This window comes from Sander vitreus, chromosome 21, assembly GCF_031162955.1.
Source record: "Sander vitreus isolate 19-12246 chromosome 21, sanVit1, whole genome shotgun sequence".
NCBI classification, from domain to species: domain Eukaryota; kingdom Metazoa; phylum Chordata; class Actinopteri; order Perciformes; family Percidae; genus Sander; species Sander vitreus.
The window spans coordinates 2,280,736-2,295,494 of record NC_135875.1 but is presented as its reverse complement, the minus strand read 5'-3'; the positions used below and the strand labels follow the sequence as shown (position 1 = coordinate 2,295,494).

The 14,759-nt window shown below is 39.3% G+C and overlaps 1 protein-coding gene across 2 annotated transcripts; it reads left to right on the top strand.

Moving 5' to 3' along the window:
* Positions 1-2,228: 2,228 nt before the first annotated feature.
* LOC144536747 (stonustoxin subunit beta-like) lies at positions 2,229-13,701 on the top strand. Of its 2 annotated transcripts, none has more exons than XM_078280007.1 (4): positions 2,229-2,333; positions 2,607-2,706; positions 10,669-12,126; positions 12,243-13,701. In XM_078280007.1, the coding sequence occupies exons 2-4, from the start codon at positions 2,616-2,618 to the stop codon at positions 12,803-12,805; spliced, it is 2,112 nt and encodes a 703-aa protein (XP_078136133.1). In that variant the 5' UTR covers positions 2,229-2,333; positions 2,607-2,615; the 3' UTR covers positions 12,806-13,701. The 2 variants fall into 2 exon arrangements, with proteins under 2 accessions (XP_078136133.1, XP_078136135.1); XM_078280009.1 differs by having other exon boundaries at positions 2,284-2,365.
* The last annotated feature ends 1,058 nt before the right edge of the window (positions 13,702-14,759 follow it).

Below are 14,759 nucleotides of genomic sequence, written 5' to 3'. Positions count from 1 at the left end.
AAGGTCTGCCTAGAAGCCATTTTGTGGCCTTCTTATCTCCTTTTCTTCATTTAGGAGTTTGGAGCAAGGGATGTGGAATTTACATGTAGGCCGAAACCCTCTGTTTGAAAGACCACATGGTCTCTGAGTCTTTTGTCTCTGAGTGCCGGTTGGCCACATGTGTTCTTTTGTACAAGATCAGTTTATGCACATTTGTTTGGATCCAACAATACAATCAAGCTGATAAATAGGGAGGCTGTTCTTTTAAAGGTGTGTAGGGTCGTGGCTGGGATAGCTCAGTTGGCGGAGTAAATCTGCAGGTCCGCTGCAACTCTCAGTTCTTTTAAATCAAGGCTGAAGACTTTTCTGTTTGATGCTACCTTTCTTTAAATAATTGTTTATTTCTACCACTCCACTGTAACTTTTAACTTGTATTCCCGCAAAGTCACAAAATGATTTTCGGCAGGTAGACGGTGAAGGAATAATCTGACAATTATCATTTTAATAGTAATCCTATAGATTTACTAAGGGTGGGATGAGAGGCATACAGCATCTCATATTTAAGAATGTTTGGGTCAACAGAGAATGTTTCAGCTTGACCTTTAATTAAATATGCCTGCATGTCTTCAAATCAATTTATTCTATCCCATTGAAACATTAACCTGCACCTTTAACCATGGATTTTATAAGGGGGGTATTTCTTCCATGTATGTAAAGTAAGAAATTGTAAATCCTCTACTTTAAACGGTGCATAATGACAAACTACTTGCATCTCTTAAAGTGCTCATATTATGAAAAAAACACTTTTTCTGGGATTTGGGGTGTTCTTTTGTGTCTCTGGTGCTTCCACACGCATACAAACTTTGTAAAAAATCCATCCATGCTGTTCTGAGTGAGATATGGTTTCTGAATGTGTCCTGCCTTCAGTCTCTGGGTGAGCTGGTCAAAATCTGCACGGCTTGTGACGTCACAAGCCGAAACGAGCTGGCTAACCGCAACCGTTAGCTCGTACCGTTAGCGTTAGCATGTTAACGCTAATGCTAATGCTAGCATACTACCTCGTTCTCAATAGCAAAGCACTGCTACAACACACACAAGTTCACCATAATCTAAAAGAACTACTTCCATGTGCGCCCTCATTTAGAAGTCTCCCAGCTAATCCTGCCTTGTAACTGACCAAAGTTGGAGAAACAGCCTTTCTTTTACTGTCTATGGAGCTAGCTAGCTGACATGATCTACATCTGAGCTATTGCACATGTGCGATGTGCAATCAAAGATAGTACAGAAGAAGAAGAAGAAAAGAGGTCTCACTCTGTAGCTAAAACAGAGACCAGGTGAAAAGAGGATCTGCAGCAGTGAGAGAGAGCTGTGCAGTACAACACAAAATATGGTGTTTTTTGAAAATTAAACCATGTAAACCTATTCTGGTACAACCTTAAAATACAATTATGAACCTGAAAATGAGCATAATATGGGTGCGTTAAATGGTTCATCATTTTTTAATCATTCCTCATTGCGTACCACTACTGTATTTCACAGATGTATTTCTTACTTTGCATCCATTTTCAGACACGTCAGCTGACCCGTCTGGTGTGTCCCTTCTAGGTATGACCTCATGCTACTTCATGACTTCAGGCTTTGTGTATTTTTCCCTGTTTTGAATATTTGTTGCTTCATGAGAAAGCTTTTCCCCACCTTGGTTTATATCAGAAATGAATGTGCCAAAGATTTTTAAATCTGTCTTGAAATCGTAATAAATAGTTAATAGTTAATATACACTTAAACGTTACTTACAGAGAATGGGAACGCCTGTATTTGTGTGTCTTAATTTATTTTCGCTGTGATTAAAAATGTTCTTTTATTGACATTGTCTTTTTATAGCGCAACAATGAAAAAAAAAACATCCCTAGAATGAGTACAGAATGCACATGGGATATTGCTACTGCCCGGGGTCTTTAATTAACTTGTGAGATAAACCAGTAGAGTTTTGGAAATCTGGCCTCTTGTGCCTCTTGTGCTGTACAGAACTTTGAGGTGGGTGTGATGACTTTAGCACAATAGACTGTGTCTTTCTCTGATTTATCTTTTTATTTAAGTCGTTTTGTCTGTTGGCATCAGGAAGGAACGTTAACTCCCATTTTACATAACATCTGAGAACAAAAAAGGTTGTTGTCATATCACGAATAAGTGATCTGCCAAGATTCCAGGTGTGCAGCAGGCATGTCAGAGGGAGGGGTCACAGGTTTTCTGACAGGATATAAGGAATCTCACAGCTCAGATCATCACACTGGAAGCTCCTGTTGGAAGTCAAGAAGACTCTAATACAACTCATCTGATCTACACAACTTCACCAGGTGAGAACAACCTGGTTGGACAGAGACAGAGGGTGAAAAACAGATATATATTTAAACTTTTACTGAACTGTGTAAGGTTGGCAATGTCAGAATAGACTACAAAGAAATACTGTATTTGTAATCACCACAGACCGTCAGTCTGTCTGTCTCTTAACTTTGTCATCCTGTGTGTGTAAAGGAGAAGAGTTGACTCCCAGTGTTAGAAACTCTCAACACTCGTACTACTTTAGAGTATACATTAAGTACTGAAGGCTGTGTTCACTTTCTCAACAGGTTGGAGAAATGTCCTCAGATAACATGAACGTTGCTGCCCTGGGTCGACCTTTCACCCTGGGAATGCTCTATGATGCTCGGACAGATCGACTGATCCCAGGTAAGTGTTGATTACATTATTATTAAAAATATTTCTAAATATATTTGACTATCATAGTTCTACTTAAAGGAACTCTGAAATCATTTCATTAAGTGGTAACACTACTTTAACCTCACCTCTTTAATATTCATATGCACTATTAAAATAATTAGCAAATGCTTTGTAATTCTACAATGTACAATAGTTGTGACCATTTATTAGTTAAATATATTAGGGATGCAGGATAAATTGTTGGTATATTATCCTGCGATGAAAATGAAAAATGTAATTGTAAAGAATTTTAGCCCCAAATTATATCTGTGGAGCCGTTTTAACAATATCCTGGACTAGGGTTGCCCCATTTTCTCATACTGCACTGTAACTGTTATTCTTGTATTTTATACATGTCTTATTCTATATTTGCTGTTTTTATATTTTAAACAGGTTTAACTGCTCTTCAATGTTTAGTATAAAGCACATTCAGTTGCCTTGGTGCTGAAATGTTCTGTACAAATAACGCTGCCTTGCCTATGAAACCCGACTCTGGTCCAAATTAGTTTTTAGTGTGATTAGCAGAGCAGAAAACATAGTTTTGGTTGTGTGTGCAGTCTTCCAACTCTTTCTTCCTCCTCTCCTGTGCTCTCAGGTTTAAGGTGATTGTCGTCATGAGAGTGGGACAGAGCTCTGTCACTGGCTGCATGCATGCATGCACGCACGCACAAACTCTCTCTCTGTTAAGGTAGATAAGCTAACATGGGCTCGAAGAACAAAGAAACAGGCACTTAAGGCTAGCCTAGTCGCTAACATTAATTATCTTGTCTTCGCTCCCTGCGTTTTGAATTTAAAACACACACAGGACTCAAACCAATGCCAACTAAGTGTTCCAGTCTCTGTAACAGGATGGTGTGGTCAATAGTGTTGAATGCAGCACTAAGATCTAGTAAGACAAGTACGGAGACAAGACCTTTGTCTGAAAGCAGTTAAAAGGTCATTAGTAATTTTCACCAGTGCCGTCTCTGTGCTATGATGCATTGTAAATCTAGGGTTGGGTGTCGAAACCTTCCTACGCAACCGGTAGGAATCGGACCGGATTAGAGTGCACATTTTGGTTCCTTATTTCGGTTCCACTTAATGTGTCCACTGAAATATTTTCCCTCCGTCGCTCCAAAACGGAGGTAAAAATATCACGCTTTCTCTGTAGTCTACCGTTAGCTAGTTACCGTAAATGTAGGCTACTTTTAAAATGCCATATTTTCCGTCCAAAACGGACGTAAAAGTAAACATATTATAGTTGCTCTGCTAGTCTGTCATTAGCCAGCTAGCTTTTAGTGCATTTAAAATGCCTTATAATTAGGGCTGTCAGCATTCACGCGTTAATCGCGAGGCGATTAAGGGCCGAGCATAATGCGTTAATTTTTTTTTAATTGTATTAATTGCATGCCGCCATTTATTAATTTATTTTCACTTCACTCGGCTTTGCGTCGTACCTAACAGGCTACTATTTTGCTGTACTTACTCGTAACACATCCTGCTGCTGCAGGAATAGCAACTCGGATTTCGGTGCCTCATTCTGGTGCCACTGATATGTCTGCACTTCTCTCTGATGCTCTGAAACAGACGTTACAGGAAACAGAAACATTGTTCCACGTGACGCTAGTTAACACTATACTTGACAGCAGCTAACGTTAGCCTACCGCTAGCTAGTAGCTGGATTAAACACGGTTACAATGCTGACAGCTAACGCTAAACAGTGTATAGTTTGTCTGTCTTTCACTGTGGAGGATTCCGACACCGGGATGTAACAATCTGCAGCTGCTGTTGTCAGAAAAACACAGACGGTGCGTTCAATGAAACTGGTAATTTACAGCCTCGTGGTGCATTAAAAGTTGTTGTTAAATGCCCTTTTCCCATCTGGTGGTTGTTTTTGTCATTCAACAGCTAATTACTAGTGAAATAAGTTATTGTTATAGTGATTACATTATTATTAAACATTTCATTTTGACGATATGGCCTTAGCAATAAACAAGCCATTCTTTAATGTCGCCAACTGTTTAGTACCCTTCTTTTTTTAAAACATTCTTAAAAGAAGAGATTAGATATAGGTCTATAGTTGGCTAAGACCTCAGGATCGAGGGTGGGTTTTTTCAGAAGAGGTTTTTATCACAGCTACTTTAAATGACTGCGGTACATAACCTGTTAATAAAGACATATTGATCATATCTAGTAACTAAGTGTTAACCACAGATAATGCTTCTTTAAGTAACCTTGTTGGGATGGGGTCTAAGAGACCAGTAGATGGCTTATCTGAAGAGACCTTTAACATTAATTGTTGAAGGTCTATTGGAAAAAAGCAGTCTAAGTATATGTCAGGTCTTCTCGTTCTTTCTAGCGGTCCTGCGTTTAAAGGTGAAACGTTAAGAGTTGAGGGCAAAAGGTGATGAATTTTATTTCTAATTGTTGTAATTTTATCATTAAAGAAGCTCATGAAGTTGTCACTACTCAGAGCTAGTATCTAGTAGTGAGTTGAAAGGCTATCGTTGTCAACGTCCACATGGATATTAAAATCACCTACAATAAGTACTTTGTCTGATTTAAGGACTATGCAGGATAAAAACTCAGATTATAAAAATGGACCTGGAGCTCGGTAAACAACAACAAATATAATTGGCTGTAATGTTTTCCATGTTGGATGTTGAAGATTAGGAACAAGGCTTTCAAACGAGTTATTATTTAGTTTAAGTTTAGAATTATGCTTAGAAACATGCTTGAATCAAAGACTGCTGCAACTCCCCCTCCTCGGCCTGAGCCTCTAGGAATTTGAGTATGATTATGGCTGGGAAGAGTGGTTTCATTTAGACTAACATATTCTTTATTGCACAGCCATGTTTCAGTAAGACAGAATAGATCAATTTGATTATCTGATATCAGATAATTTACTAGTGCTGCTTTAGAAGACAGAGATCTAATATTTAATAGTCCAAATCTAATTTTCATATTCTGTTCTATCATTGCAGTGCTTGTTTTAATTCCAATTAGGTTGTTAAGTATAGACCATCTTTTGTTTTACCTTTGATTTAACCGATCTGAGTCGGGGGACAGACACCGTGGTTATGTGACTGCTGAATCAGCATTCCCACTAATAAAGAACAGAATAACAATAGTGGGAATGCTGTTGAACAGCATTCCCACTAATTAACCATTGCTAATGGCTAGGCTAAAGTAGCTAACAGCGTTTTAACAATTGTGAGATCAGTGAGACAGTCGCTGTAAGAGAAGAAAACTATAAGTGCTTGAGTATAACTAGTGTAGTTTAAATGCAATCCAGGCACTTAGCCGCTAAATTAAACAATAAAGCAGAGTTGAGTAAGTTTTTGCTGGAGCAGCAAAGTAGCGTCCTTGAGACAGGAGTACCGGACATGAGACAATCAACCTGGTCTCACAGAATTCCATGAAATGAACACGGCCTCTTAACTCAAAATCTGTGGCAGTTTCATGGAATCTCCGAAAATTCCATGACGGTGGTCTACGCACAGATTCCCTAATCACGGCATGTTTCTTTCTGCCAGTCGGGCTGCAGCAGAGAAGCTGTATAGCTTTGCTATTATTGGTATTTTTATCGGATAGGAACTATAAAAATACATAATATTCGTAATAATGATGTTTTTGTCTAACGTTGTATTTGAGGATTTAAACAATGAAGATATCAATAATAATAAAATAAAGTTTCATGTATTTGTCTCATGAACTGTTTGCTCGGCCGGCCGGCCCGTCGCGGCAATCTGAAATGGAATGAAGCCCACTCACGGCAGACAGAAAGAAACACAGGAGTCGAACATGTCCCCCCACCCACCCCGGAAGAACTACAAGTACGCTAGCTTTGTAACAGCTTCTGTGGCGTCTCTTATGGGAGTTGTAGTTTTAAAGTATATTGGTATATTTCTCATAATTAGAAGTTGGCAGTGTAGAATTTTGAATACACCCTGGAGTTTTTGGGGGATGGGGAACACACTGGTGTCACCAGATTTTAAAAATCTAATCGTTGAATAGGTGAAAATAGCTTATTACCATATTTGACAGTGCTTACAGTGGGTAAACTTTGGTGACCATATCTACATGACAGCTGAGGTCCAGAGCTTTCTATAACAGCTGGTCTTATCCCATGACAAGACGTACACACAAACCTATGTGTCATATGATGAAGCTATTGCACAACCAGCCTTAAGCAACATTATTTAAAGTTGTAATTGAGTTAGGTCCAAATTAGGCCTATAGTTTAGAAATATTTAGTTTACATTGGGGTGCCAGCAAAGGATAAGAGCTACTTGGCATGGAGAATAAAGATCAGACCATATTCTATGCGCTTGCCTGGAGAGACTGTTTTCTATTCCTCTCCACAACCTTCATGATAGTCGCTTGACAACCAAACTTTAAATGAGATGTTTTTAGATATTGTCATGCTTTCTAACATATGAATATGCTGTAATGCAGCCTTGTATAACATAAACCCTCTGATTCACCGTGAGTGTCTGCTCTAAATGATAACACACACTTTGAACACGGGCCTTCCAGCCAGGTGTTGTCCACATGAACACCAAGGTGCCTATAGGAGCAGAGCCGATGGATTGGTTCATCATTTATGACCTCTGATCAGGGGCGCAACTACCCAGTGTCAGAGGGTGATGCAGCAACAATTGTGGCGCCCCCCCCCCCACAAAAAAGAAATAAAGAAGTGTGCCAGACATCATCATGTATGGGCTTTAAATAATAAAGGTTTATTTTAAAGTATATCAGCCACTGTAGGCCTACCATAATTAATTAATGATATGGTATACATGTACATATATATATGTACATACATACTGTATATATAAATACAGGCTCAACATTAACAGTTGCCCTTGGCAAACCAAATTGTGACAAGTGGCAACCTAATCATCACCCCTGGTTGCCCCCGTGGCAACCACATTATTGTAGCCCACTTTTTTCTTGTACTGTATTTTCATTACAATAAATAAATCATCATTGATGGCATTCGAGCATATGTGTTACGGATGTTTAAATTTGCGTTCTGATTTGTTTACTACGTACCCCGCTGTCAGACATAGGCTAATTGTTATATTTTCCATCTCTGTCTGCACTATTTTTCGCCCAAAAGGACACAGTGAATAGGTTGGTCAACAGAACTTCAAACCATACTGGACATTTAGTTTTGTGTGGTCTAATAGAACTCCTACCTGATGCCATCACTGGTCTCATCTCTACTTGATGCCATCACCAACCTCATGTCTGTCTCATTCACTCCTTGCCTGTGTTCTTCTCCACTAAGACATATTGTCAAACAAACATTATTAGATTGATTTTCCATATTAGTTTTTCCATATTAATAATATTAAGAAATTAATCTGTTGGTATCAAAGTGGCTCCCCCTACACTTCCACCTAATGTTAGACCTACCTGTTGCCTCTCCCCTGTCTTTCCTGATCCACCATCCTCACACCTGAATGAAATGAACTCACTGTTAAATATAGCAGCCTAGATTCAATTCTTATCAGCCTGGTGATGGCAGCAGATAAGACAGCTACTATGCAGTAAGGTTGTGCTTCTGTTGAAATTACATTCACATTTTGGATTTTAAAAAGTACAAATATGGAGAGCCACTTAGCACAGACCTTTAAAGAGAGAGATGTGACCCTGTAATTACAGCTTCCATGTCACCCAACAGATGTAACTATAGCCTGTATGTCTGACAGCTAATGGTAAAACAAAATATATGCATGATTCCATAGTACCAGAGTTATTGCATTAGTTATGTTTTCCAGATTCTTGTCATCTATTGTACATGCTACCTTATATTTACCAGTTTTCAGCTCAGCAACCTCGATTTTGCATATTCTAAGCTATCAGTAAACCCCCATTTGGCTGCTACATTCCCAGTGTTAGCAAACGCTAGCTAGTCTGTTAACATGAATATTTACAAGCCTCCAAACACAGACGTCACACTTTAAATCCTACCTGTTGCCTTTCACCATCCACTTATTTAACTGCTGTCACATCCCTTGACAAGCCATCTCCTTTTCCTTCTTTCTTTTTCTATGTTTAGCCCGCAAGAGCTTTTTTGCTTTATCCATCTTTTTCCATAGACGCCAACTCACTACTGTACCTGCTCGCTCAGCACTCACGGCGCCCCCGCTCGCGTTATCACGAATGCTACTATGCCCACGCCAAGACCCGCCCTTCAATAGCCCGGGTCTTGGCGTGGCCATAGTAGGGAGCGCCCCCTGCTCCCTCTTCTACAGTATGTCAAAATTCTATGATCTTATGAGATAGGGCGCCTACTCTAGCCTGTTAGTCCTCTACAATGTTATGTAACATTGACAAAATGCAGAAATTATTTCAAAACGCACAAAAGCAGGTAGATATAAAAAATTATTTTTAAATCTTTTTTTTATTTATTTATTTTTTACCATTGCTTTGGCGCCCCCATGGTGCTGCGCCCCTGTGTGGCGCATATAGCGCATACCCACTTTTTGCGCCACTGCCTCCGATACCCTCTGACCCATGTCACAACCAACTCCTCAGTTTGTGAAAAAAATACCAAAACACAACACAACAAAGCTATATACATCTCTGTGGACAAAAACCTCAGCAACAATCTGCTTATCCTTTTAATTTCCTGAAAATGCTTCCTAAAACTTGTCCCTTCTTAATTTTGAAGGCTAGGATGGCTTCAAGCTGTAACCACGGTGATTGATTGATTATATTCTTCTGAATATAATAATTAATATGTTAGGCCTACCATAAATTGATATTTCAAAAAAGTCAGTTATTTGCTCATTTTGTGTTTCTCTGTTCTGTGCACCATCCAATATTACCTGGCACATATTGTGGAATATGTTCTGTATGTCTGAATGATAAATGGTGCTAATAAAAAATGTAACTAAAACAAAAGAAAAAGTAATTCATTTAAAACAACTAATAATGCAGTGTGATGTTAAATCAAACTAAGTCCCACACATACATATGCTCATGTTTTTCCCCCTTTAATCTGTGCTATTAACATTCATCAACTACAAAATTAGAAAATTGCGTTTTTAAATAACAATGCATGGAAAAGAAGATAAAAAATGCTTCTCTTTGTAAGTAGTTTATTTTTTGTTTTTCACAACAGAACAAGTCAAAACAAATGCAAATAAGTCAAACATGAGCATAAAACACTATTTTTTCATTATTGGTATATTTATTGTACAAATTCTCACGTAGGCTACAACGTGCAGCATGCAGCAAGCTTTCACAGATGCGGAGCGGTAATTACTACGTCACTTCCGGAGTCTTCAGCTGATTTTTTTAAACGTTATTACAGTGCATAACTTACTAGAACAAAACAGAGCAACGTGCTGTTGCTCTCGACAAAACCACTGATTATATATATGTACATTGAAGCGATACTGGCGTTAAAGATCCGCTGATCGCTGTCAGATTCTCTGATATGAATGCCCACATTGCATTGTGGGAAATTGGCTTTGCATGCGCCCAGCTCGGACCATATCGTGTTCTGTCTTAATAGCAAAGCTATACAGCTTCTCTCCTGCAGCCCAACTAGCAGAAATAAACTTGCTGTGATCCGGGAATCTGTGCGTAGACCATCGCCGAAAATTCTGTGATGGGCCCACAGATGCGATGCCTATGTAAGTCAATGACAGGCATCGCATCTGTGGGCCCGTCACGGAATCTTCGGCGATTCCGTGAAACTGCCACAGATTTTGAGTTAAGGGGCCATGTTCATTTCACGGAATTCTGTGAGACCAGATTGGAGACAATACGCTTACTGTAAACGTCAGCACGTCAACCAACATACAGAGGGGAGTATTGCTCTCTGTTCAGTCGCAGAGTATAATTGCACACGCTGTCCTCTGATAGGTCTCGGCCATCATCAAAATAATTTTGCTACTTTATCAGATAACTGATGTTTTCCAATTTCTATAGGTTTGACATTGTGGGATGATAAAACTCTACAAGGCAAGATAACTGAAAGCTCTCAGCGCACCAGTGACGTTCAGGTTTATACAGATGACTCCACTGAATCCAAGTGCACTCTGCTGGATGTTGAAGCTTCTCTGAAGGCCAGTGTCCTGGGTGGACTGGTTGAAGTTGGAGGATCTGCCAAGTATCTGAATGATAAGAAGAAATTCCACAATCAGAGCAGAGTGATGTGTCAGTACAAAACTACCACCAACTTCAAGCAGTTAATGATTGAACAACTAACCATGCAAACCCAACAGATGGATGTCATTAAGAAGAGCTCAGCAACACATGTAGTCACAGGCATCCTTTATGGGGCAAATGCTTTCTTTGTGTTTGACAGTGAGAAGTTAGAGGCCAGCAGTGTTCAGGACATCCAGGTCAGAATGCATGCTGCGATAAAAGCGTTAATTGTTAACATTGAGGCGAAAACTGAGGTCAAAAAGACTGATGAACAAACAGCCCTGACTAAGAAATTATCCTGCAAATTCTACGGAGACTTCATTCTTGATAGAAACCCTGCAACATTTGAAGATGCAGTGAAGACCTACGAACAACTCCCAAAGCTATTGGGAGAAAAAGGAGAGAAGGCTGTTCCAGTGAAGGTCTGGCTGATGCCGCTGAAGAATTTCAACTCCGAAGCTGCTGAGCTGACGAGAGGGATCAAAGACTGTCTAGTGAGTAAGGCGCAGTATAGCCTAGACGATTTAAAGGAAAAAGAAATAAGATGCAACGATTCTCTGGAAGATAAAGTGGTGGAGCAGTTTCCTGTAATTCGAGAAGAGATGATCACTTTCCAAACATTGTGTGGTAATTATTCATCTAAACTTCAGCAGGCCTTGGCGAAGAAACTTCCCTCCATCCGTGAAGGAAAAGAAGATGAGAGCTCACTAGACCAACTCTTTGAAGACAGAGACAAGTCACCATTCAGTCAGGAAAAACTAAGCAAGTGGCTGGATCGTAAAGAGAGAGAAATCAACATCATCAGATCCTGTGTAGATACCATGGAGGGAACAAAGATCGTCCCAAATCAGTCAGAGCTTGACAGACAGGTTCTTGCTTCAGGTGTAGAAGATGTTCTGTGCTTTGTTTTCACTTCAGTGGAAAGGGGTGATACCGACCTTGATGTGATGGCCGAATACTTGCACTTCCCTAAATTAGGAAGTACCAATGAAGATTCATGGTACTACTCAGCTGAAGTTGTCACCAAAATGAGAGAAAAAACCAAAGCTTTCCATAACATTGCTAAAGCACTGAAGAACAACAGTCGATTCCGTTTCCTCATAGCAGCCATTGCAAACAAGAAATACACAGGAGCAACCATCTACCATTACAAGAATGGCATTCTGGTCAGTGAAGATTTTTCAAAGCCTGTCCTCCCTCCTGTGGAGACCATCACAGACAGAAGACAACTGATCTGGTGTAAGTCTGTTTCCATGTTTTTTTGATTTAAAAAAACATGCTGTACTAATAACTCTCCTCCAGAAACCTGTTCATCAGAATAACTGATAACACATTTGTTTTGGTCTCTCCATCAGATGCCTGTGATCTCAACCTGGACCCAAACACTGCAAACTACAACCTCATTCTGTCTGAGGGAAACAAGAAGGCAACACATGGAGCATGGCAGTCGTATCCTGATCACTCAGAGAGGTTTACACAAATACACCAGGTGTTGTGCAAAGAGAGCTTATCTGGGCAACATTACTGGGAGGTAAAGTGGAGTCAGAATTTCGCTCAAAATTGTTGTGTTAATATTGCTGTTGCATACAGGGAAATTGAAAGAAAATCAGCCAAACTAGAGAGCCAGTTTGGACGTAATGCCGTATCGTGGGCTTTCGAAAATAACAAATTCAGCAGTCACTCACTTTTTGCATTGAAAAATAATGAGGACGTGTGGAGAAATCCTTATCCCTCTGATGGCTGTAGCAGAGTTGGGGTGTATCTGGACTGGCCTGCTGGCACTCTGTCCTTCTACAGAGTCTCCTCTAACACACTGAGGCACCTCTACACCATTCGAACCACATTCACTGAGCCTGTTTACCCAGGACTCTTGGTCTTTAGTGAACAAAACGATGCGTACCTGTGTCCACTAGAATAGGAGTAATGATAAATACTTCTTAGATTCTTGGTTTGTAAGTAGCGATACAATGTATTCCATCCCAGAGGGACCCAACACATTGAAAATGTAATCATCAAGTGTGTGTGTGTGTGTGTAATGTTATCAGTTCATGTGGATTTGATGCACAGCCTTTATTGTAAAACTGGCTTGTACTTCACAAATTTATAATTAGTTCAAACTTTCATTGCTTACTTCTTGATACTAAAGATACAGAGCATATATGGATACTCAATTGCTCTGTCAGCACTAGTATGTTGAAATATAACTCATAACTCATAGCTGATGTAAAAGAAAAATAATTAACTTGTTTAGTTAGAATTTATAATGTTGGTGATGGGATATCAATTAGCTTAAGTACTTATTGTTTAATTTAGCATTCTGATAAGTCTGTATCTTAGCCTTAACTTTGGGTTTAATTAATGAGTACTGTTTCAAAGGAAAGTCACTGTTAACACCATTTTTTAATGTTGGATGTTAACCATATTAGTGTTGATTATATTTTTCTGTTAATCAGTTGATATTGATTCGATGCACAGCCTTCTTCTTAAACTAGTCTGTGCTCCACGAGGGTTAAGGTTAGCAATTTAAACTTTCATTGGTACATCCCAGATAATTCTTTGTATTGTAACTTTGTATTCTACTTGCTGATACGTAAAGAAACAGCTAATATTGATACACAATTGCTTGTTCAACCCAATGCAAAAGAAGTAATATGAAAGAAATGGGGGAGTCACTGTTAACACCATTTTGTTGCCAACCCTGCTGATGTTTACAGAGCTGAAGAAATGTCAGATTCCTGTGACACTGCAACACCTGTTGGATATGTTTCCTCTCTTCTTGAGCAGAATATTCAATAAAGTAGAGACCTGACTTCACCACTGTGTGCTACTTTATTTCTTTTAGATGAAAAAGTTGACTGTACCGAAGATTATAACCTTCATTGTTCATGATACATTAGCATATTAATGCAGAGAATCCTACAATGATAGAACATAAATCCTCAGAGGACTTTATATAACCTTACTTCTTCACAGTGTCATGAGAACACAGATTAAAGTAATATTTGATAAGCTCTCACATTGACTTTAACAGGATGGCTGCTGTCATCAATTGCTAAATTCATTCAACAGTTGGGAAAACCACTTCTGTTTGTATTCCGTTATGTAAGTTGAAGCTTGTTAGCCTAACTTTCTAATGCTAGCACTGATTCTCAGTTACATGTTACTTTTTGTTCATGTTATACACCTGCATACTGTATTCTATTATATCTTCGAGTTGCGCCTAATAAGAAACATTTGTCGGCCGTTATGAGCTGCTTGCACAATCGACCCATGTGATCGTTTCCTGGGTGAGGACGGGCTGACTTTTCCTTTACTTTTTTTGGTAACACTTTATGGTAAAGGTCCATGAATTATCATGAAGGCATTGATTAATTCATGCAGCCAAGTACTTCATGACCTATCAGAAATGTAGACGAATGAATAGTATCTCATGCATGAGTTGATGTAAGAACAATACAATAACTAATGAAACAACTGAAGTATTTCAGTCTTCTTCAAAGGTAAGTCTGCAGTGATAGAAAAATGGGTCGCTCGCAATAAAGAGGCATTGTGCTTATGATGCAATAGAAGGCAGTTTATAAGTTTTAAGGTGGATCTGTTTTACAAGGCTGTCCTACAGAGCATCCTGTCCTCTGGTCTGACTTGCCAGACATAACCTGTTCGGGAGCAGGTTATGTTGGAGATTAGAGATCAACCGGTGTAAAAGCACCGCCTACTGACCAATCAGTACTCGGTTGATCACAGCTCTTAGAAGATCCGGTGGAGCTTGGTGCGTGGAGAAAGAGAGGTACGCTCGTAAAACTTAAAACATTTACAGACCGACAACCCCGTTAACATTCCCTGATGGGTATTTTAATGAAAGATATAGATTT